Here is a 23,391-nt window from a genome sequence, read left to right on the forward strand (position 1 = left end):
TTTAAAATAAACAAGTTTTGCATTCTAAATTGTTAAAATCTAACTGGTATAAACCAATCACAATGCACCTGAATAATAGAACATTACATAGTGTAAAAAAAAACCAATATAAGAAATCCAAGCACAGGGCATGTACGTTCAACCAAGTATGTGTCAAAACACAGTAAAACATTCTGCATAACAACCAAAATCAGATCACAGCTAAATGTATAATTAAACCAAAATGAAATAGATTAATTAATAGCCTTAAAACTGAACTCATAACAGAGGCATTAAAGAATTGAAGTTTTAAGGTTTATTAAGATTAACTTTTCTATGATAACGACACATATCAGGACAACATTAAATGCTGTACTGATATATCAGTATAGCGTATCAGTACAGCGTGAGTTAACTCACGCATGTGTTAATACTATGCGGCAGTTAACTCACGCAGTGTTTTGCACATGCGCATCTTAACTAACGCATAGTTTTACACTTGCGTTAGTTAACTAACGCAGGGGTATTTTGGTCAGTTTGGCTGGGTGCGAGCGAAAAAGTGCAGGGGGAGAGCAGTATTCAGTAGTAAATACATATAGTGTGAGTAGTATAACAGATTTGATGAAGCGGCCTATTGGTAGAATTGCATGCTGGTAATACCAAGGTCATAACCCAATTTTCATGTTTTTTTTTTTTTTTTTTTTTTCTTTATCCCAATTTTCATGTTTTATGTTTTTCTTTTCCTTTTTTCTTCTTTAATTAATATTTTTAGTATGAGAGGCTTTGATTTAGACATTATTTTTTATGGCTTTTCCTTTTTGCTTCTTTAATTAATATATTTAGTATGAGAGGCTTTGATTTAGACATTATTTTTTATGGATTTAAGTTTCATTTATCCTCTCTTCAATTTAGCCAAATACTCCCTAACATATTGGATTATATATTTTAAAATGAAAATATAATATAATTTTTTTTCTTCTTATTTTGTTAGAACACTTGTAATTTTTGGCCCATACATATTGTATAAGATAGTCAAAGTCTAACAACAAATATTATAAATTTTTTATTTGAAAGAACAAACATTATAATTATTCTCTAAAAAAAAATTATAAACCTTTTATTTTAGGCTTTGTACAAACTAAGAAAAAATATAACCTAGAAGATTGATAAAGATATTTGTTTAAATTGTAATTATTCATTAGAATATTGATCTTTTATATGTTAGTTACAATAGACATTTTTTTTAATCTTTACTAATCTTATTTTCAATTTAAATAGATAATTGATCTTTTAAAAAAATTATATTTTTATTTTATTAGAGGCCAATTTCAAAAGTTCTTGATTTGAATTTGATCTTGAAAATTCAACAATTGTTTGTAAGAAAGTTTTATCATTCATTAAAGTTATACTCATTTTCGGCAATAGTAAGGAAAAGATTCCTAGTTCATAATAAAATAAAGAGCAAATTGCACTCACCTCCCCTGAGGTTTTGTTAAAAAACACTCACACCCCCTCTATTTTGAAAAAAACATTTACCTCCCTTAACTTAACACCGTTAACATAACTAATGTCTTCTCTTCATACAGACTCAGGTAATTTGCCAATTTTAGTCATGATAACAAACGAAATGGATTTACCTTTTAATTTGCCAATATTTTTGTGAGGATAACAAATAAGATGTGCAATGCATGCTGCTTTTATAATGGGAGGTTCCTTTCTGTTTGATTGAGAAAAATTGTAGAACAGCTAGCATATCCTCATAATACATTTTTATTTCTCCCGCAATTACCAGTCTCAAGTTCCATTGATTCGAAACACAATTTTAATTATATTGCTTGATGATATTGGACAAAAAAACAAATAGATTTGTCTCAGACAAATCAACAAACACCTTATGTTCCAAATTCATAAGAACTCTGTCAAAGAACTTGAACAATAAATGCAGTAAAAGAAATTGGAGAAGAATATCACAGCAAGAAAATAAATAAAATATGAAGTTTCAAAACTTAATAAAGCATCATATCACCTAAACATCAAAGAGCTTTGAAGAGGTTGTGAAGGAAACACGCAAAAGAGAGCTGAAGAGGTGAATGAACACTGAAAATGGGGAAAACATGTAAATGGTTGTGCTTATTGAACTGGTGTGCATGAGAATTTCTAAAAACCATGAATGAATATGAAGGGAAAGATTTTGGCGTGGACTGTGAAAATTAACAGAAAAGCGGGAGACATTAGTGTGGAAGGGGGAAAATGCCTCATTCATGAAATAATTAAGGGATGTTAATGTTTTTTCCAAACTAGAGGGGATGTGAACGTCTTTTCATAAAACATCAGGGGAGGTAAGTGCAATTTGCTCTAAAATAAAAGATCATAGGAGAGCTCGTATCCAGTGTGTTATCATAGCCGTCCAAATATATGGAAAAATCAATCATGACCGTGCGTGGAAAGCCACCATTCGTTGCTGCTTCATCATTTCATTTCATTAAAACACAAAAAAATATTTTATTTTGTTTTGAAATTGAATCCATTGACTCGTTCTTCTTCTTGGTATTAAAACTCGTTCTTTCAACTACTTGGATCTTGGTCATCAAGAAAACATACATAACTTATCATCAATGTCAATTTCAAAACTTACATTATTATTAAATAAATTTCATTAGAGAAGAGACCCATTTGATTTGATTTGATTTGAGAAGCTTAATTGAAAGATGCTTCCACTATTGAAGCTTGGAACGCTAGCGTTGAAAACTCTGAGTAAACCATTAGCTGGTAAACTCAAACAACAAGCTGCTATTCATCCCAGATTCCGTCAACTCATCGTTAATATGGCTCAGGTAACTAACTTTGCGTTTTACAATTACTGTGTTCATTCATTTTAATTTATCAAAATAATATAATATTAATTTCATGTTATGAGTAAATGCAACTTTCAAAGTGGAAGTAAAATTGAAGCTGACAATTACTTGATAGATGTAAATTATGACAATGAGGACTCAAATGAAATGGTTGGGTGGTTAAAGTTGTTGAGGGAAAGGGCTTAATTTGAATTGTAGGGAAGGAGATAGAAACTGGGCCTGTTGTGAAAGAGGGAAAAGGAAAAGTTCCCCCTGTTTAAATTGAAAGAAAAGGCTTTGTTGTTGTTCCCCCTGTTTACATTGACAAAGTTCTTTTCCTGGAAAACCTTTAAATTGAAAATTCTTTCCTTGCCCGCAAACCAAGCTGTCCGGATCAGGGACAATGGAGTTTGTCAATTTGATCTTTCTTGCCCTTAGATTTTGAATCATCAAATAAGGATTTTGAATTGTTGTCTTTTTGTGTATTGCCTTTCATCTTACTTGGTCATACATTTGTCATTTTGTGAGTGTGATGCCAAATTTCTACCGTATTATAATCTAGAGCACATAGGTAGACATGTCCTCAGAAAATTCATCAAATCCTACAAAGTTTCTGTTATCAATCCATATTGTCCGTGATACGATATTTAGCAAGTAAAGTCAGACTTCACTGTATCCAATTGGTATTAAAAATATTTATTCATAACAGAAAATTTTGGTTCAACTATATGGATCTTAGTCCTTTGCTTCCAGTTAGTACTTTGACGATGCCTTCTTCCTTTTATTCTTCTCTATTCACTATGACAAGTCTTGTTTTAAATGAGACAGTCTGTGATCTGCTTTTTCATTTTGGTATAACTGTGTTTTAGAGATCAATCATTTTAAGTACTAGCTGTTTGCAGTTTGTATGTTGACATTGGATGTAATGATATGAGAAACTATAACATTGGTTTTCTTACCTTTTAATTTTGGAAACAGAGTAATCATCAAATTACAACAAAGATGCAAAGGCGTATATACGGACATGCAACGGATGTTGAGATTCGCCCTTTGAATGAGGAAAAAGCTGTTCAAGCTGCTGTAGACCTTATTGGAGAACTCTTTGTCTTCTCGGTAATATGGATTTGAAATTTGGAATTGGCAAAAGCTATTTTACTTATTTTTCATAATTATTGAAGACAGGGATTTCATTTATGTGGGAAGTTATAACCATTCACTTGGATCTAGTTAACTTTGTTGGTCGAATCTGCCACGTGCTGTTTGATGATATATAATTTTGCTAAGAACTAAAAGCAATAAATAAAAGTTATTCTGTGAAATTGGACGCGGTTAACAAATATGTGTTCTTGACTTTAGTTAATTCCAAATATCAAGCATTGTCCATGTAAAATTTGAATTTCTCAGTTCTCGCGATTGCATTTTGAGGTAAAATTACATTGAAAGAAAAGGCTTTGTTGTTGTTCCCCCTGTTTTTCCTTTTGACTTCTTAGGTATAAATCTTGTTGGTAGTTACTGAAATTTTGAAAGTTGGACTTGAACTCTGTACATGGTTAATTTTGAAAGTTTTTATTTCTGACGAGTTAGTTGGCAAGATGTTATACTGTTGAGTTAATTCTTAAACTATTACAAATTATGGTCCTAGGACACAAAAACAAGTTAACTTGTATGCAAACACTCTTTTTGTCAAACTCACAAAGTCAAAATTTGAAAAACTTGGTAAATCTTGACTCTGCTGGCTTGTATACAGTATACATGAGCCTGTATTTACTCATGTTTCCTGGAAAAACACAGTTGGTGAATTTTGTTGTTTACTTTAGTTGAGTTGCCTCCATTACACAATATTTTTAATATTTATATTCATGAATGTAATTTTATGTTTTATTATTATTATTATTATTATTATTATTATTATTATTATTATTATTATTATTATTATTATTATTATTATTATTATTATTATGTTTTATTTTGTAACCAAATACAACATACTCTTTGGGGGTCAAGAATTGAGTTATACTGTCGATGACTCTCATACACAGGACTTGAGAATAGAAATCATTTTGGACCAAAATAACTTGTGTGTATCGTGGTAGTCAAAAGTTTTGTTTTTTTTTTTTATGCTATTTTATATGCATATATTTGAGATTTATGAATTTTGTGTAATCTTACAATTAGTTTTACGATTGCACGATTTACAATGTAACGTCTCCTTTTTGATTTTATATGCCTAAAATCTCGATTTTGACTACGTTGGTGTGCATAGTCACATGCCTTGTTCTTGATTGTTTGCATCTGTACTTATCGTAGGTGGCAGTTGCTGTCTTGATCTTTGAGGTACAAAGAAGTGCTAGATCTGAAGCACGGAAGGAGGAGATACGAAAGCGAGAGCTAGAGGTAATTTCAAATAGTCATCTAGTACACATTTTTTACATCGTGTGTCTCAGTTCCAAACTTTTCAAGTTTTCTTTCCCTTTCAATTCTAGTTGTTTATTTCTCTCGGTTCTTGTTTTCAAAATTGCTCTAATATTTTGTTTATATATTATCTTATCATGCTTCTTAAGTTCTTATGCTAAAATATTGCATTTTTCATCTGCTACCCATTTTCTAACACACAAAGTTACACCAATGCCATACAGTCCTTTATACAGTTCTCTTAATTGATGTCCTTAAGATGCTCTTCTCGTTCTCTTTCTTGGACCCCCTGGACCAAATTGAATAGGTTATGATACATAGGGCTTCAAATTTGAGGTTTACAAAGATACATGATCACTTTGTTTTTCAGCTTTTGATTAATTTAAGTTTAAACCCTATGTTGTTTTTTCCCAAAGTTTGCATAATGCTTTGTTTAAAAAATTGTGAAATAGTTAAATTGACAGTCATGCTCAATATGAAAATGAAAACTTCTATCTATTAGTAGATTGTACTAGACCATTTGTGAAAAGGATGCAGGAGGACTTTATCAAATGTTTTAGTCCACGTGCTATGTTTAAAATGAACATTACGACAAGTACAAGTCTGGACTAGCATGCTTAAATTGAGTGATACATTTAAGGCCAGACATTTTTTTATATCTATCTATCTATCTGAGTTGGGTTTGTAGAGCATCTCTGTCAAAGAAAATGTGGTTTATGTTAATAATTCATGACAACTTGTACTCCTCCTAGTTCGTATGATCATTGTCATTGACATTGGTTCCCAATTCAGGCTAACTGAGAAAAGTTATTTATTGGCCGAGGTTTCTTATACAAGTCATCATTGTTCATTCTTCTTTAGGCTGTGAGGCAAAAAAATGACGGCTTGGCGGAAGAAGTAGAACTTCTTAAGCATAGACTTCAAGAACTGGAACAGCTGGCCCGGGGACGTGGACTCACTGGCATTCTAAATTTCAAACACATTATTAGTAAGGAAAATGAAAAGACGGAGAAAACTGCTTGACCTGATGAAAAGAATAATTACTTTTCACAGATTTTTTTTCCCATTTATCTTTGGCATAAATATAATTCTGACACAGTTTCTGATTCATTTGAGGATCTCCTCAACAAGAAATTTTTTTCACTACAGTTTGAAACTCCAAATTCTGCATTTGTATTGAGGACATGGTTATCTCAGTGATTGAAATGTTCTCACCGTATTAGTCAAAATAATCTGCAGAGTCTGTATAGTTTTTGGTGACAGTCAAAGATGTGACGCGATCAAACAAGTGGAAAATTTATCAAATCAATTGTACCATTTACTTTGTTAAGTCCATTCTATATTCCTTAAAAAAAACATTTTATTTTCACATGGTTACTTTCTCTTTCTGCATGAATGAATATACAGGCTAGTGATTGCTTGTATGCATTGCTAAATAGCAAGGACCTCATGTTCTTCTTATTGATTAAGCATGGCTATAGAACCACAGTTGAAAGCAATTTTGTGTTTAAGATGATGATGACAATTTTAGCCTGTAATGTGTGGCATCAATTGATTGCAAGCACAACCAGCCACCCACCACCCCTTTCTATGTTTCCTTTTGAGAAAAAAAATAGAGGATTATGACCATGAAATGTGGTTGGTCTGTGTGATTGAAAACATGGGATGTAGGTAATCTTAAACATATATTATATGCGTTAAACAGTTGTCGAACACTCCCTTTAAGAAAAGAATCTAAACGGGAATATAATGGATGGTGCTGGAAGTGTGCTTTATTCCTTCCTTCCTTACACTCACTGATCATATATCACTCATTAATCCAATAGACATTTTATTTGTTATATTTGGCAAGAAATTGTCAGTCACTTTTTTTTTTTTTTTTTGAGGGATGTGATTTTCTTTGTTTTCTTGTGTTGGGTCTAAGTGGACAGTTAATTTCAAAAGAATTTGTTTTTGACTGCATAATCGCTCTATGGTTTTAAATTTAATCTATTTCAGATTTTCAACTATTTGTAGAAGAAATAGTGAAAATAACTTTCTCTTTTCAGTTTTTTTTTTGAAGGACTCTTTAAAGTTTCTTTGTTTCAACTAAAAAAGATCCCAACATATCTACCACCTTATATCAGTATTCAGAAATTTGGACTTTGCCAAATAACACATTTTTGAAAATACAAGCTCTATGGTCTATTATTAGTCTTTCATCTTTTCTTTGACATAATTCTTCACTGCAAAGTAGTCTTTCATTTATGGCATGATCAAATGAAATTTGATAATGTTTTAGAAAGCAAACAATCCTAATATTTATTCAATTTCTTTTCTCCTAGTGGTTTCATTGTGTCAGCACTAACCAACAAAATTGCTTAGAAATGAGAAAACCAGCAAGAAGAAAAGGGAAACACGCATGCACATACATTATGCCCTTTATATCTCTTGAAGTAATTAAGTTGAATAAAGAAAATCTTAAAAGAGTTGCAACCCAATTTATATATTTATAGGGAAGAAGAAAACTTGACAACAAACTACAAACTTTTTGAAGGACCACTAATTTTGGCATAACTACAAACTTTTTGAAGGACCACTAATTTTGGTATGTGACGCCGTTGATGATATTGGGGTGGTCGTAAGAAAATGACATCCTATATCCAAAAATATCATTGAAATTTTTTTCCTAAATTATTACAGCCTATAATTGAAAGATATAATCTATACACAATAAAATCCTTTATATGTAAACAACATTACTTAACAGAGAATGTAATCTTAACTAGTAACTACTTAACTGTAGCAGTGTGACTGTGTGAGTGTCCCTTTATTTTATTTTCCCGCTTCCATAAGAATATATGTGTTCATTTTTTCTCTCTAAATTGTGTCTTTGGTTCAACACTATGCTTATGACTTTCGTTGGTTCTGCTCGCCAATGCCTCTAGTTATTTTTTTCCTTATTGTTTCAATTTGTTAGACTAGTTTCGAAAATGAGTTAGTGCTCCTACCCTCATTTTTCTTTTTAAATGAAATGAAAATGGGGTGAATCTTGTGCAGTGATTTGACTTAATTCTGTGATGGTGATGTTGGAATCTTTGTTTTAGAATTTCACAACTTTTAGGGTGGAGAATGCCTTGGAATATGCTTTTGATCAATGACCATTATAAACTTATCCTGAAGCTGTTTGCATTTTCTGGTCACTCTCTATGGCCATGTTTGGATTGACTTATTTGAGCCTATTATCTACTTTCATAAGCACTTGTAAGACTATTTAGAAGTGGAGATAGCTTATGAGATGTCCATAAGCTGTTTTCAGCTTATTTTCATAAGAAACAATTTATAGCTTATATGAAGTCAGTTATATCAAAAGCTTATATGAAATCAGTTTGACTTTGTTCTATCTTGTATTTCGCAGTGGACTGAAACTCGGTTAAATAGGTGAGTTTAGGGCTTCCCTAGGCAGGACTTGAGGTTTAGATGATTTCCAAGGGTAGCTGTAAGAAAGCATCACACAGGCTTATCAAGGACAAGGCAAAGAACCATGTAGATGATCTGCATGTGATGTTCCTTGATCTGCAGTTTGCTAGGAAGGAGAGCCGTAGTGTGGATGTCGCGCTTCTTGAGGAGCAAGTTCACCAGATGCTTCGTGAGTGGAAGGCCGAGCTCAATGAGCCTTCTCCTGCTTCTTCTTTGCAGCAGGTAAGCTCAGAATAGTTCTCCTTAACTTTAATATGCAGATTTAATTGTGGATTTGTGATGGACACATGTAAACTTGAATGGCAATATTTGTGGCAAAAACAATGATTTGAGTTTGCCATGTTTATGGGTGATGATAGGGTGGCAGTCTTCGATCATTCTCGACCGATATATGTAGGCTACTGCAGCTCTGTGAAGAGGAAGATGATGCCACTAGTCCATTAGCTGTGCCTAAGCATGAACCTAATGATCAGAATATGCAGACTGAAGCTAAGATTACGTTTCAAGAAGTCTGTTCCTTTCTCCTCTTCAGCGATTATTCATACATCTTTGTGATTTGATCATAACTGGCTTAGTTTTTATTTTTTCTGTAGTATTGGCAGTCTAAAATATTGATTTGAAGCTTCTTTTTCTTTATTGCATTATTTTAATTCATATACTAGAGTAAGGGATGCTTTGGAATGTATGATATCTTCTTTTAATGCAAACAGAAAAATATTATAAAGTGTTGTATTGTTTTTTATATGTGGTAGCCTTTTCTCTAAAAAATAAAATTTAATCTTTTATTTTCAATTGACAGAAATGGAGAGCAAGGATTTGATGGTTCAGTCTTTCCTTAGTTAATACCAATTTTCTCACCAACAACTCAAAGCCCAATTTGTTCTTGTGCATCATAGTTTTAATCATTATTTCAATGCTTGTCAATATTTTGATCTCACATATGATTGTAACGAGTTTCTTGGTTTAAATTTAAACCAGAGCCAACATCAGCATGATTCCCTATTAATGGATGAGTACATACACTCCATCTTAGGAGCTCCCAGTAAATCAACTAACAACTCGGATAGGCGGCCTAATTTTGAATCAAAATGTCGTCAATTTGATTTAAATGAAGATTTTAATCACAACTGTTATACTGCTTTTAGAGGCACAGGCTTTAGTGAGGATGGTGTTGTTCCTTATATACCTACCTATCTACCAAGCATCTGCCCTCCTCCTTCCGCTTTCCTAGGTTCAAAATGTGCACTTTGGGACTGTTCAAGACCCGCGGAAGGGTTGAACTTGTGTCAAGACTATTGCAGTAGTTTTCATGCTGCTCTTGCTTTAAATGAAGGACAACCAGGCATAGCCCCAGTTCTACGACCTGGGGGAATTGAAGTTAAGGATAATTTACTGTTAGCTGCTCTTAGTGCAAAGACAGAAGGAAAAGATGTCGGCATCCCAGAATGCGAGGGAGCGGCAACTGCAAAGTCTCCGTGGAATGCACCTGGTATTAGAATGTAGAATGCTGAGTTTACCTATTAAACTATTTATGTGTTTATCGAGTATAAAAGTTGAGAAGAGTGTTCTTTTTTGTTGCAGAGCTCTTTGATCTTTTTGTTCTTGAGGGGGAGACTATTAGGGAGTGGCTTTTCTTTGATAAGTCTCGAAGAGCATTTGAGAGTGGAAACAGAAAGCAAAGGTCATTGCCTGATTATAACGGGCGGGGATGGCATGAATCCAGAAAGCAAGTGATGAAAGAGTTTGGAGGGATGAAGAGATCCTACTACATGGATCCACAACCACTAAACCTTTTTGAGTGGCATCTTTACGAATATGAAATTAGCAAGTGTGATGCATGTGCGTTATATCGGTTGGAACTAAAGCTTGTTAATGGGAAGAAGAGTTCCAGGACAAAGATTACAAGTGATTCAGTTACTGATCTTCAGAAGCAGATAAGAAGACTCTCTGCCGATTTTCCCTATAATAACAGACGTTCTGCGAAGGGCAGAGCCAAACCTAATGCCAAGGCTGACATAGGTGGTGTTTATACAGCTTCAAACAATGCACCATCACCATATGACTATCTTGTTGAGAGCACAAGCGCTATTATGTGATGTGATTGATCTCGAAGTGGGTGAGCAAGATGCTGCTTAGGAACAAGAAGATAAGACAATTTTCCCACTTGCTGATACATTTTGTGATCCTCACACAGGAGTGTTTCATTAGAGGTTGCCAATACAACATTCTAACTTCGGGTGCTCAACCACACACATAAATAAAAATTGTTGTATAACATCTCATATTCGCAATGGGGCGAGTGCTAGAATTAATCAGCATTACACAAAATTGATGTATTTCCGCCGAGTCTTTATTTTCCAAATCATGATAATGTAAGTTATTAACATTATTTGAAGGCTTAGATGCTTTCTTTTTTGCTGAAAGCTTAGATGCTTTCTAGTGTACATAAATGTTTTATTGGCTGTGTAATAAATGTTTCAAAGCCTTTATGGGACATTTATACAAAACTCAAAAGATGGATGTTTCCTTATCTATTGGAGGTAAAAAAAATTTGTAAAAGTCGAATGTAATCCTATTTAAGTCATTGTTGGATATTAAATGTGACATCTCTTTTAACTAGGATTTAAATCTTGATTTGCCCCATTCTGAAAGTTTAATCTCTTAGATATACCTTTCTGTTCAACTACTATTTGTTAAAATTGTATTCAAGCAGCATCATGTAACAATAGTATTTTGGCAAATCCTAAGTGTAATATATTTTGTACTGCCTCAATCCCATTATAATTGAGCCTTTTTCTCATTTCACAAATATTAAGAAAAAGAGTAATGATATTTTGACATCCATTTGATGACAACTTTGTTGACAACCTTGTTTTTCTCACTTCTTATTGGTCAAAAACAATGGAGAGAGAAAAAGGAAGAGAGAGGATAACAATATCATGTGAGTATGAGAGAGAAAGTTGTCCAAAAGTTGTCAAAAAGTGGTTGTCAAAATATCATTTCTCTAAGAATAAGAAAAATTGTATAAGTGAAAAAGAAAGAAAAATGGTTTTGAGTGCTTTTGTTAAGTATTTGTGCATTCTTCTTTATCATAAATGTAAAGTAGAATATATTGAATTGGGAGTGGTGAAAGTAGTATTAATTAGAGTTATAATTGGAAAAAAGTAACTAATATTGGAAAGTGAAATGGGTCAATTTTTTTGGGACAATATTTTTTTGCAAATGGCTCAGTTATTATGGAACGGAGAGAGTAATAATAAGGGCACACGCAAGACCGCAATACTTTTTTGTATATAGAAAATGTCAATGTTGTCCTATAAAGAATACTTCATTTGCACGTATCGGGTTTTACTTTGGTGACTTTGAGTTTGATGATTTTGATGTCTTTATTTCTATTTCTCTCAAACAATCATTCTCTCTCATTTAAATAATTTATTTTAATCTTTCATCTAACCTCTAAATACACTAAGGGTCTTGCTACTTCAAGGGCACTTATTAATGATTCAAAAATGGAAGAAATTGATAACTTTTATGTAGAACAAGTTGTTTTTTCATGTTTCAACAAATGGTATCAAAGCATATTACTGTTGCTCAAAAAAAAAAATCATATTACTGTCACAACGCATTTTCTAGTCATTAGTCATTACTCATGTTAAGAGAGTACTCCCTCTGTGTCCTAGTGAGCGTAGCTCAGTTATTAAGGACAATGCATAATATATGCAAGGTCCGGGGTTCATACATCGGCCACCATAAAAAAAAAGTACTCCCTCCGTCCCAAATTATAAGCAAAAATGACTAATTTTTATCATATTTAATTATGTTATTTCAAAAAATCATCTTTTTCAAAAAGAAATTAAATGCAATTTGCATTTATTATGCTATCCCTTTTATTTTCTCTATAACTAATAATCAATGAAAATTGTTTTTACATTTTTTTATGAAACTTTATTCCAAAGATAACACAGAAAACTATACTAATATTTTAGTTTTTTTAATAAGTATGAAAATATTTTTATTTTTTTTGGACGGAGGGAGTATTTTGTATGAGTGTCATAGGCTCATAGCAAAGGGGTTAACGAATAACACAAACCCTCTCTCCGGCAATGGCTTCGGTAACATCAACAGCCACCACACTCTTCACCCCATTCCTCTTCCACCGCCACACCACCAAACCCTCCCTCTTCTCCCCACCTCTCCATCTCCCCAACACCACCCCCTCCATCTTCATCCTCTCCTGTTCACCACCAAAGACAATTCCAGTCACCGAGCAACAATTTCTGCAGGCAATTTCCGATTCCTCAGACCAAAAGCAACTCCCGTGTGTAAGAACTTTCGAGAATGATTTGTCTCAACTCACTCTCGTCGGAGCTGTTGATTTCCGTCAGGCGGTTACGGCTGCTGCGGCTGATGGTGGTGAAGTTGCTGATGAACATGTTCAGGCTGGGATGGATGCTATGGTTGTTGAAACCGTTTTTCCTGCTTCTTCTAGTGACCATGGCACCGTTTCTACTCGATTGGTAACTTCTTTGTTCGTATCAAATTGTTTAATTAAAAATGAATCTCTATGATTTTGGGGCTATTTCAATAATGTTTGATTTTTTTTGGCATTTTAAAAAAAATGTACCTATAGGTTATGTTACTTTTTATTACATCTTGAACTATGACGAAATTGACTAGCATTAGAGCTGATCAAATTGAGGATATAGTGTTGGAAATATATTTGACGTGCAGATATGTGTTGTTGTTCCATCACGCATTTAGATATTTTAATTCTATGAAGCACAAAAACAAACACGGACACTGGACACGGCACAGATACTTACATGCCGACACTGATAATAATTTGAGAAAATCACATAATTTAATGTAATTATGTGTCAGTGTTGACGCCGACGCGTGTCCGACACCGGACGCGTCTAATCCGAGAATCGTCTGTGCTTCATAGTTTTAATTTTATCATATCATGATTGTAGGCTTCGGTTGTGTGTAGGGGTGGAAATAGACTGAACGGTGTTAGACTTTACATAAATAGGTCTAACATTTTTAAAAACTTCAAGGTTCAAGTCTGACCTATTACCTGTCATAAGTTTTTTTAGGCCAACCCCGGCCTTCTTGAATGTCTGATATGGTCTGTTAACATGCCTAAAGACCTATTTCAGTATTTTGCATTGAAGTCTATACATAAATCATTTGACATATCCTTCAATTGACTAACAGATTAACTTCTATTTGTAATAAACTAGAAAATAAAAATTAAAACCACTACTACTAGGTAACATGACTTATGGGGAGAAATAGATAGGACGGGCTGACTTCTATAAGGTCCAATTCTGATTTATTTGTATGATATGAATATTTTCCGAGGTCTTACTTGACCTTTTAGAGATTCTGATCTTATATGATAATCCTATGTTAATACTACATTATAATAAAGTTTTTAAATATGTCAAAAGTTTATGTATGACAGTATGCTTAAGTTGTTTAAAAAGGTTAGAAAGTATATAATTTAACACATTGTACGAAATCTAGAATAATATCAATAAAAAAAATAGTTATTTATATTTACTTAAATAGGTCAGCCACGAATTGGCCTATTCTCATTCATAGTTGTGGGATATGTTTGGCACACCGTTTTTGAAACATTTTGAATAAATTAATGTGTTGTCTTTGGTAGAGAGTGTAAACTTCTAGCAATGCCAATTTGAGGATTGAATTTCAAATGTTGTTGTTTTGGCAGTTCTTACCTGCTAGGAAAGTTAAAGAAAAGGCTGCTAAGCTCAGAAAGTCTTTCTCAGAAGATATATTTTCAAACACTACTTCTAGGAATGTACTGACTATGACCTTTAGGCAAGTGGTTTTGGAGCAGGTTTGGAACTTTGACCTCACTGTCTTTCAACCAGGAGAAGAACGAAAAATGGATGATCTTGAAAACCCGAGAGAGGTTTGGTACCTTCTGTTTCTTTGATTTTCTTATAAATTTTTTATATCTCCATTGCTTTTGTAAATCGTAATGTCATATTATAATTTGTGTCCTGCAGGTGTCCCTGACACTGATACGTTCGGTTCTTTTTATGCATTTCATATGAGCAGGTTCCTGCATCTTTCACTCTCAGCTCATCCGATGAATATCTTATCTCCATGCTTGCAGAAGTTGTTTGCATCTCTGCTCTCCAAAGCACTAAAAGGCAATTTCTTGATAAATCACAGGGTGGCAGCAGAAGTGGTTTCTTTTGGTGGTTTCAAAAGCATGAAAGGATACAATCAAAAGATTCCGCGATCATCTTGCACAAATTATTTGAAGATGAGATAGTTGAAAATGCCAGAAGTCTATTGGATAAATATCACTTAATGAAGGATGGATACAAGCCTGTAAAAATAAAATCAGAGCGATTCTGGTGGAAGCCTTCATCTAATGAAAAATTAGAGAAAATTGGTGGTTCTGATTTCAGTGCTTGGACAAGCGAGTATGTACCTGCATATCGGTTAGAGATTGACCCTAAGATAATGGGAGATTCAAAATTTCAGGGCTGGAAGAAGTCTTCAGAGAATAGGTGGGAAGTTCTTTTGACCCACTCTCAAATGGTACTTTATCTTTTCCTTTTGAGCTGGCCTTTATATTTTTAGTGATAATTTTAATTTTGATTATTAGTAGTTGTGGCTCAACTATTTAAGTAAGCCAAGTAGTGGACTTCATCTTTTGTCTGTAGTTTTACTAAAAAATAGAAGGAAAAGAATATAGTTAGACCTTCAGATTTGGTCAAATATTCATGTTTACGAGTTGTTAGTGGCCTCCCCTCTTTCTCACTTCAAGTTGCTAGTTTGCCAAATGATAGTTCCTTTGAAGTAAGAGCGACACATCAAGAGCCTGTCTTAAATAATTTATTATTTATTTACTAGTCAAAGGAGCAAAAAAGAAAAACATGTCTTGTAACTTTGTTGATTGTTTGATGAATATTAAATGTAGAATACATGGGATTTAAAGTAGAAAAAATGGTACATTTTGGTTTCACCTCAAAGAGAACTTAACATAACAGGTCATTCTGTTCCATTTGGTCTGCTTGCCAAACACACTACCTTAGTGCTAACTCATGTGTTTTGTTTGGTTAAGTTTGATTATGGTGGCTTTATTTCAATACTTTGTTATTGCATTGTTTCTTAGATTTTGCTTATTGCCTACACTGTGTGGCATAGAAGGGTGTACTCCATAGTAATCAGGGTCACCAAAAAATTATGTCGCAATTATGCTATCAATACCATGCATACCATACAATATAAATATAGTATTACAAGTTTAATGAAATTGCAGGTTGGTTTGGCAGAAACGTTAGATATGTACTATGTGGATCCCTATTCGCTACCTGATAAAGAATTATCCTATGGAGTGGCGGCCAAGTATGCCAACATGTCCAATAGGAAGGTAATCAAATCTCTGTTGTTTGTTCTTAAAACTCACACTAAATTTAGTATGCAGAAGACTTGATTTTACGTGGTATGATAAAATCCAAGGGAGCTATCGTGTGGTGTGGCTGCCATATTTTCCAGTCCGATAAAAGAAGTAACAAAGCGTCCTTTGCTTTTATTTAAATGTTTCAAATTTCAACTCTCTTGCGTGTGGGAGGAAGATCAAACAACGGGCCAAGCTGTCTTTGTGTGTCACAATTTATTTTTTTACTCTAGTGATCTCTTTATTGTTCAAGATCATGGTGTAAAAACATATGTAGAGTCTTTCAAATGTCAACTGGAGACTCAAAGCCAACTTAAATTCTCTACAAAACTTCTTTTGTGCCTAAAATAAGAGGCGAAAACTAAATATCAATTTTTACAAGAGAACAGTGTAGAAATTCATGTAGCTGCTGTTGCTGAGGGAAAGTGTAGTTTTCCGTAAATTTGTTCTCATACAAACAAGGATTCATGAACAGTTACCATTAAAATATTCCAAGCTTTTTTTTTTTTTTTGGCCTATGAGTTGGGTTTTTGTAATATGATCGGTGACTGTTGGGATAGTGTATCTTGGCATTTAGCTTATTGGCATATTTGTTTGTAGGGGAGTTCATTATCAAAAATATTGTCAGTCTCCCTTGCAAGTGGCATGTTTCTTGTAGCAATCAGTGCTCTGGGACAGTTTTGTTTGCCTCGTTTAAGCAAGGAAAGGAAACACACTGTAGAACATAGGCCTCTGCTAACATCTGAAGTCAACGTTATGCATGACTTTTTGGATACAACAAAGGTGTGCTGTTTATCCTTTTTCATTTTATTAATCATATTATAATTTATTTGTGCAAAATTCGCATGGTGTTTCAGTATGGGTAAATAGAACGTTCATTATTAAACTAGCTCCTTACATGCTGTTTTTTCTTTTATGCATTGTCTCTTTTGGAACTTTCATATGGTCTGTTCAAAGGTTATACATCATGATGAGTAGGGCTTTGTTCCCAGATTCCTTGTGGCATACGTTGTACTGTTTGTTTAACTGTTCATACTTCACCGTGCCTTCTATTTCTGTCTGTGAAGTGCTTACTTGGATCTTTATCATGGATAGATGGAAGAGTTTTGTGTGTCAGCTGTTGCCAAGCTGAAGAATGCTTTTGGCTGGTCAGATGAAATTAAGGTAGAAGATGGTATTGGTGCCTGGATTGGAGAATTACCTGCTTACTTGAGAGGTGAAGGTGTTGATACACTTTCTACTTCTTCAGAGGATATAGATGCTGCAGATGCAAAAGTGTCCATGCAAGATATTGCTAGTTACCAGGTACCCCGTATTGTCAGAATTTTGTAACCAACACACTGCATCTTTGGTCTCCATGTTTTTTTATTGCAAAGTTAAAGCATGACTAATCATTAGGATTTTAATTTCATTAGCTATTGGAGTCTCCCATACATGGCGGAAAAATTGTCTTGTGTGTGTCTTGTTTGCTTTTTGTTATTCATCTTATGTTATGTTGTGTTAGGACCTCAAATGAGAATTAATATAGGCCCAAAAAGTTAATTGATTAATTAGTTACGCAAGTCTATTAGGTGAACAGTGGTGTTATCAAAATATAAGAAAGGAGAGGGAATAATATGACGAGGCAGGGAGTGAGGGTGAGCAAATGGTGTGACCAATTTAGTTATAAGAGGGAGAAAGAGAGTGGGGAGGGTATTGAGTATTCTTGTAGTTGGTAACTGCTTTGGTTGGGGGGAGAGATTTTCATGTCTTCTCCGAGGAGCATTTGCTTTGGGATTACAGGGGTGTATCTTGTAATATTTCTTCTTTGAAAATCAATAAATACTAATATGTTGTTCTCATAATTCGGGTTCCTAACATGTTTGAAATTCAGGTAGTTTTCTCCAGTGAGGGGAAGATAGTTGGTTTTCAACCCTTGAGTCGAGTGGCGGTTAATCAGTGGGCTGATAATCCTCTAGCAAAGGAGCTGTATGGAGGGAAAAAGCTTTCCCCAGGTAGCTTCTAATTGCTTTTGATTTTCGTGCTTAATGTTTGAGCATAAATTGCTATTGAAGCTGTTAACTCTTCTTCTCTTGGATTTATTTATCAAGCAGGTATCGTTGAGCCAGGTCTCAGGATTCACCTTCCAAAAAAAATTACTGTTGTAGAATTGCTCGTTTCAGTTAAACCAGATGCCTATTTTGCATTGGCTAGGCCATATCAGTGATCCTTTTAACAATTAATCGTGAAATTGTAGATTTAAGGATAAATTTTTTCAGGCACCAGAAGTTATGCTTGAGTTTCAGTTTTTTAAATAGGTGTCCTAAATCTTTTAGTTTTTGATGCAAGGTAATCTTTGGACTTTGGATAGTTTGTGTAAAATTGAAAATCCCTTCCTCCATATTGGCTTTCAATATAAATTGTAAATTATTCAGTCGTCTTTTTATTTCCAAAAAGCCAAATATCTGTCCTGAATAATGGATGGATCTTTGACCTCCTAATAGGTGTCCCAATATATCTCTACAGTTTAGAGTTTAGACTCTTTAGAACTGCTATTAATATTTGAATCGGCAGCGAAACATATATTTTCTTTTTTACCAGTAGTAGGCTATTTACCAAATGAGTGACTCTAAAAATAGAATACAATATTTTTTCTAGATTAAAGATTAATCTAAAATACCTTTCTCAATACCACTTTTAAATAGAATACAATTTATTTTCAACTCTCCCAATACCATGTTTGTATAATGGATTGATGGATTGTAGATTAAGTTCAATAAACTTTCAGGAGCGGCATATATTTGTATAGATTAAAGTTCAAAACAAAAATATTTATGAGGTCTCAAGAAAAATATCCTAAATAAAGGTTAACGCAATCATTTATCGTGGAAACGATTCCTTTGCAATTAAAAACACTTCTCGTTTGTCCAAAAACGCAAGTTTTAGTGGTGTTTGTCACCGTGTCTACCGACTAACAAGAAACACTTCTCTTTATTTACTTTATTTTTTATTTGCAAATTTTATTTAAATACCTTTTATTTTAGAAGCTACTGTGCATAATATCTCTAATTAATTTCTTGTCATATATGACTACTATATGAGATATGAACATAACCAAATGATTGTTTTTAAGTGGTTAATAAAAAGAACTCGAGTTTAAGTTTAATTTCTAAGTGAAATAATTTTTGGAAGGAATAACACAAAAAAAGTATATACAAGAAAGAACAAAGTTGACTAAAGTTTTTGTTCTATCCTTTAAAAGGAGCCGATTATGTAAACTATCTCCACACTTAAAGCTTGTGAATTTAACCACTATTTGACCTAAAATAATATATTTTGTTTGTTGTTCCAAAAAACAAATTACTTTGTTTAAGAGTAAAACAATTAGGTTCAAATTCTTAGATACCCTTCAATGGTGTATACCTTACAGCTCAAATATCTTTTTTACTCGTTTTGATACTTTAGAACCAAACTACAACCATCCTTGCATTGGTTAGATAATATTAACACCAAAAGAACGTGTGTATACATAGTGATCTGATTTAATGGCAATATATTCTGTGCTTTTTTATATTTATTATTATGTGTTGATTCTCTTTAATAAAAAATTATTTTCCTTGACAAAATGAAAGATATGAGGGCAGAAAAAAGCAAGATAAGTGCTACCAACGCTTCCATAGTTGAGCATGGATATTAGCTGACCAGATTACTTATTTTCTTATTATCCTTTTGTTATTAGTGTGAAATCTTGATTGCCAATTTTCTATAGTTGAGCATTGATATGAGAAAGATTATGACCGAACCACTTCTAGAAAAGAGGATGGAGTAGGGCCAAAGACATAGAACCCCTAAATTTCAGGACCTTCAAAAAAACTTTGGCTTTGTTTAAAATGATAAAGTCATGAAGTCCTTCATATTTTCATCTCACAGTTTCTCTGCTTCATTTTTCAAAGAGTTATTCATGCAATCCATACCATTTGAGCTTATAACTTAGCAAGTGTATCACATTCTTGTGGTCTCGGACTGTTTGCATAGCCTTGATTCATTTTTATCAACCATGGTTGCTAATATCTTTCATCTTGCAATGTATCCATGGTTTGCATTAGGCCATCTTACCTCATACCTTCATATATCCAATAAACTTGCTGAGAGGGGCCACAAGATTGCATTTCTTATGCCTAGAAATACTATATCCAAATTGGAGCATTTCAATCTCCACCCGGATCTCATCACCTTCGTTCCAATCACCATACCACATGTTGATGGCCTCCCTTTTGGATCTGAAACAACTGCAGACATTCCTTTCTCATTGCATTCCCTTCTCATGACTGCAATGGACCTCACCGAGCCTATCATAGAAGATATCCTTAGAGAGCTTAGACCCCATATGGTCTTCTTTGATTTCACATATTGGTTACCTGCACTAGCATGCCGTTTAGGCATTAAGGCTTTACATTACTGCACAATTAGCCCTGCCACTGTAGGGTATCTGATAAGCCCGGAAAGAAAACTCCATGAAAAGTCATTAACAGAAGATGATCTGATTGTCCCTCCACCAAGCTTTCCACCATCAGCCATCAGGCTACAATCTCATGAAGCAAGAGGGTTAGCCACTGCCACTTTGAAGGGTTATGGCAAAGGCATTTCATTTATGGAGCGTCAATTGATCTCTTTCACCAGCTGTGATGCTATTGTTTTCAAAACATGTCGAGAAATGGAAGGCCCTTACTGTGATTATCTTGAAAGGCATATGAGAAAGCATGTATTTTTGGCAGGACCAGTTTTGCCAGATACACCAACATCTACTTTAGAAGAAAAATGGGTGACTTGGCTAGGAGGTTTCAAACCCAAAACAGTAATTTTCTGTGCCTTTGGAAGTGAATGCATTTTGAAGAGTGATCAATTTAAGGAACTGTTGTTGGGTTTTGAACTTACAGGAATGCCTTTTCTAGCTGCCTTGAAACCACCTATAGGAGCTGAAACAATGAAATTAGCTCTGCCAGAAGAATTTGTCGAGAGAACAAAGGAAAGAGGGATAGTTGAAGGTGATTGGGTCAAGCAGCAATTGATCCTGAGCCACCCATCTGTAGGTTGCTTTGTGACTCATTGTGGATCTGGATCATTAACAGAGGCCATGGTAAATGATTGCCAATTGGTACTGCTGCCCCATGCAGGAGATCAATTCATTAATGCACGAATAATGAGCGGAGATTTGAAAGTAGGAGTAGAGGTCGAGAAAAGTAAGGAAGATGGACTATTTACCCGCAATGCTGTGTGTAAGGCAGTGAGAGCTGTAATGGACAATGAGAGTGAATTGGGTCATATAGTGAAAAGCAATCATGCTAAATGGAGGGAGTTCTTGCTCAGTCCAGGGCTAGAAAACTCATATGTGGATGATTTAGTTCAGAAGCTGGACAGTTTGCTCAACTCTTGATTCAGAATGTGCCAAGTATGATGAGAGAAAACATAATGATGATAATCACATAGATGAATGTGGTATATTTTTTTTTTTCTTGTGCCAAGTATGATGAGAGAAAACATATTGATGATAATCACATAGATGAATGTGGTTATTTTTTTTCTTTGGTTTGGTGTATAAGCTGAATGTTTCTGGACAGTATAGAAAAATACGATCCTGCTGCTAGAAAAGCCTATCCTAAGCAATAATTGACACACAAAAGTTTCATACTTTTCTCGTATCTCAATTGTTGGATATACAGTGTTTCCAAGCACGATAAACAAATACAAAGGCGGAAAGAGTTGTAGCATAATCATGTTCTTGAACTTCTTAAAAACACATGCATAGACCACATAATGCATACAACAGATACTAAATAATCACACTGTATGTGGTTATTGAATTGAAAGCATTAATTTGCTCCTTCTACAAAAATATTAGTGTATCCCGGTCCAGAACATCAGATTTTACTTATCCGTAATGTCAAAAAGTGTTGACAAGAATCCCAACTTCAAACAGCACTAAGAATAATCACAAAAATTAAACTGCTAAACATATCAGTTAATATGAATTGAAACAAAAAACATATCTGGAGTTTAGACATACCAAATACAAGAAATGAACAAAAACGACTTCAGAGCATGACCATTTTCGTTGATTGTTTCCAAAAACTTGCATGAAATACAAAACCAAACCTCCATCTGAGTTAGGAAAAAATCATTTTTTTTCTCTCAACTGCAACGGCAGTGGCATTGGCACTGACCTCGGGATTTTCTAACCCGAAACGACGTTTGAACTTGGCAATCTGTCCCAAACTCTCGGCCATTTGACGCTTAGCACGAAAGTGATAAACTTTACCAACAGGGTGAATCTTTGTCATCATGACATGCAACAACCGACCCGATTGAGTAACATATGATATCCATTGCTTCTGTGGGTACACTCATTTCTTCATATGCTACCAATTCTAAACCCCATTACCACACACACATTTTATCAAACACTTGGTAGGCATTGCTATGCTAACAAGATTGAAATTCATATTGAAACTGAAAACAAAATTAAAAACCCCAACATTAGGATTAACAGAAAAAAGATTAGTAAACTTACTGCTAGCAATGTAGGGATTCGGAGCAAAGAGATTGAATTCAAATATTGTGCTTCAATCCTCTTTGAAATCACCATGTTGGTGCAATTGACTATATAAGCTTCATTGTACTCTTTAATGTAATTTAATTTCTCAAGTCACATAGCAAGTTAGTTACATTAGTTAGAAGTTAGTTGTTCTTTTTTTGGTTACATAGAAGTTAGTTGTTCTAATTGACTATATAAACTTTGTTGTACTTATTACACACTAAACACATAGATGAGAATAATAATACTTAGAACAATAACTTGCTATGCAAGTAACCTCACATACACTATTGGATTGTACTTTCTGTTAGTGTGTAGTACAACTAGATTAGTGTAGTACAATTAGTTTGCCTATATATACTGATTGTATCACTCTCTTTACACAATAATGAAGAATTATTTTGCTTTTCTATTGTTTGATAATATGGTATCAGAGCACTCTCATTGAGGGTAGTTCTGATCCTAACCGTTTTCTTTCTGATCCTAACCGTTTTTTTTTTCCTCTTTCTCTTTCCGCTGCAATTCATCATCTTCTTCCTTTTTCTGGTTGAATTTCTTGCAATTTCTGCACATTCACCATTGATTACTCTATTTTCTCCTTGGTTACATCGTTATTTCGAGTTTTTCATCTTCAACAATGGTGCGTCATCAAAATACTCAGCAAAACACTGATTCAGTGTTCTACTTTCATC

General features: G+C 34.0%; 3 protein-coding genes and 2 pseudogenes across 7 annotated transcripts; 4 read left to right on the plus strand and 1 right to left on the minus strand.

Annotated features, from left to right (window-relative positions):
- The first annotated feature begins 2,504 nt into the window (after positions 1-2,504).
- Positions 2,505-6,594, plus strand: LOC146943995 (Optic atrophy 3 protein (OPA3)). Of its 2 annotated transcripts, XM_085742370.1 has the most exons (5): positions 2,505-2,618; positions 2,653-2,813; positions 3,792-3,926; positions 5,121-5,207; positions 6,087-6,594. In XM_085742370.1, exons 2-5 carry the CDS (start codon positions 2,688-2,690, stop codon positions 6,246-6,248), a joined length of 510 nt encoding a protein of 169 aa, XP_085598496.1. In that variant the 5' UTR covers positions 2,505-2,618; positions 2,653-2,687; the 3' UTR covers positions 6,249-6,594. The 2 variants fall into 2 exon arrangements, with proteins under 2 accessions (XP_085598496.1, XP_085598495.1); XM_085742369.1 differs by having other exon boundaries at positions 2,559-2,813.
- A 1,271-nt stretch (positions 6,595-7,865) lies between these two features.
- LOC146943996 (transcription factor VOZ1-like) lies at positions 7,866-11,312 on the plus strand. Of its 4 annotated transcripts, none has more exons than XM_085742367.1 (5): positions 7,866-8,014; positions 8,623-8,906; positions 9,044-9,193; positions 9,663-10,173; positions 10,266-11,312. In XM_085742367.1, exons 2-5 carry the CDS (start codon positions 8,685-8,687, stop codon positions 10,778-10,780), a joined length of 1,398 nt encoding a protein of 465 aa, XP_085598493.1. In that variant the 5' UTR covers positions 7,866-8,014; positions 8,623-8,684; the 3' UTR covers positions 10,781-11,312. The 4 variants fall into 4 exon arrangements, with proteins under 4 accessions (XP_085598493.1, XP_085598491.1, XP_085598494.1 ...); XM_085742365.1 differs by having other exon boundaries at positions 7,982-8,468; XM_085742368.1 differs by lacking the exons at positions 7,866-8,014; positions 9,044-9,193 and adding an exon at positions 8,305-8,468.
- Positions 11,313-12,712: 1,400 nt separating this feature from the next.
- On the plus strand, positions 12,713-18,541 carry LOC146943997 (deneddylase). The gene is made up of 8 exons (XM_085742371.1): positions 12,713-13,201; positions 14,422-14,625; positions 14,775-15,266; positions 15,991-16,101; positions 16,729-16,911; positions 17,224-17,433; positions 18,002-18,122; positions 18,222-18,541. Exons 1-8 carry the CDS (start codon positions 12,788-12,790, stop codon positions 18,332-18,334), a joined length of 1,848 nt encoding a protein of 615 aa, XP_085598497.1. The 5' UTR covers positions 12,713-12,787; the 3' UTR covers positions 18,335-18,541.
- Positions 18,542-19,825: 1,284 nt separating this feature from the next.
- On the plus strand, positions 19,826-21,773 carry LOC146943998 (cyanidin 3-O-galactoside 2''-O-xylosyltransferase FGGT1 pseudogene; annotated as a pseudogene).
- A 139-nt stretch (positions 21,774-21,912) lies between these two features.
- On the minus strand, positions 21,913-22,520 carry LOC146943999 (uncharacterized; annotated as a pseudogene).
- Positions 22,521-23,391: the final 871 nt, after the last annotated feature.

This window comes from Medicago sativa, chromosome 2 (genome assembly GCF_051527215.1).
Source record: "Medicago sativa cultivar Bolivia chromosome 2, Bolivia_mono, whole genome shotgun sequence".
Classification (NCBI taxonomy): domain Eukaryota; kingdom Viridiplantae; phylum Streptophyta; class Magnoliopsida; order Fabales; family Fabaceae; genus Medicago; species Medicago sativa.

Bases quoted from the DNA above. Each gene is read 5' to 3' on its own strand.
- LOC146943995 (XM_085742370.1), top strand. From the start codon at position 2,688: ATGCTTCCACTATTGAAGCTTGGAACGCTAGCGTTGAAAACTCTGAGT. The intron at 2,814-3,791 runs GTAACTAACTTT...TTTTGGAAACAG, and splicing joins TCATCGTTAATATGGCTCAG to AGTAATCATCAAATTACAAC. The intron at 3,927-5,120 runs GTAATATGGATT...TACTTATCGTAG, and splicing joins GAGAACTCTTTGTCTTCTCG to GTGGCAGTTGCTGTCTTGAT.
- LOC146943996 (XM_085742367.1), top strand. From the start codon at position 8,685: ATGATTTCCAAGGGTAGCTGTAAGAAAGCATCACACAGGCTTATCAAG. The intron at 9,194-9,662 runs GTCTGTTCCTTT...AATTTAAACCAG, and splicing joins CTAAGATTACGTTTCAAGAA to AGCCAACATCAGCATGATTC. The intron at 10,174-10,265 runs GTATTAGAATGT...TTTTTGTTGCAG, and splicing joins GTCTCCGTGGAATGCACCTG to AGCTCTTTGATCTTTTTGTT.
- LOC146943997 (XM_085742371.1), top strand. From the start codon at position 12,788: ATGGCTTCGGTAACATCAACAGCCACCACACTCTTCACCCCATTCCTC. The intron at 14,626-14,774 runs GTTTGGTACCTT...TCATATGAGCAG, and splicing joins ATCTTGAAAACCCGAGAGAG to GTTCCTGCATCTTTCACTCT. The intron at 15,267-15,990 runs GTACTTTATCTT...ATGAAATTGCAG, and splicing joins TTTTGACCCACTCTCAAATG to GTTGGTTTGGCAGAAACGTT.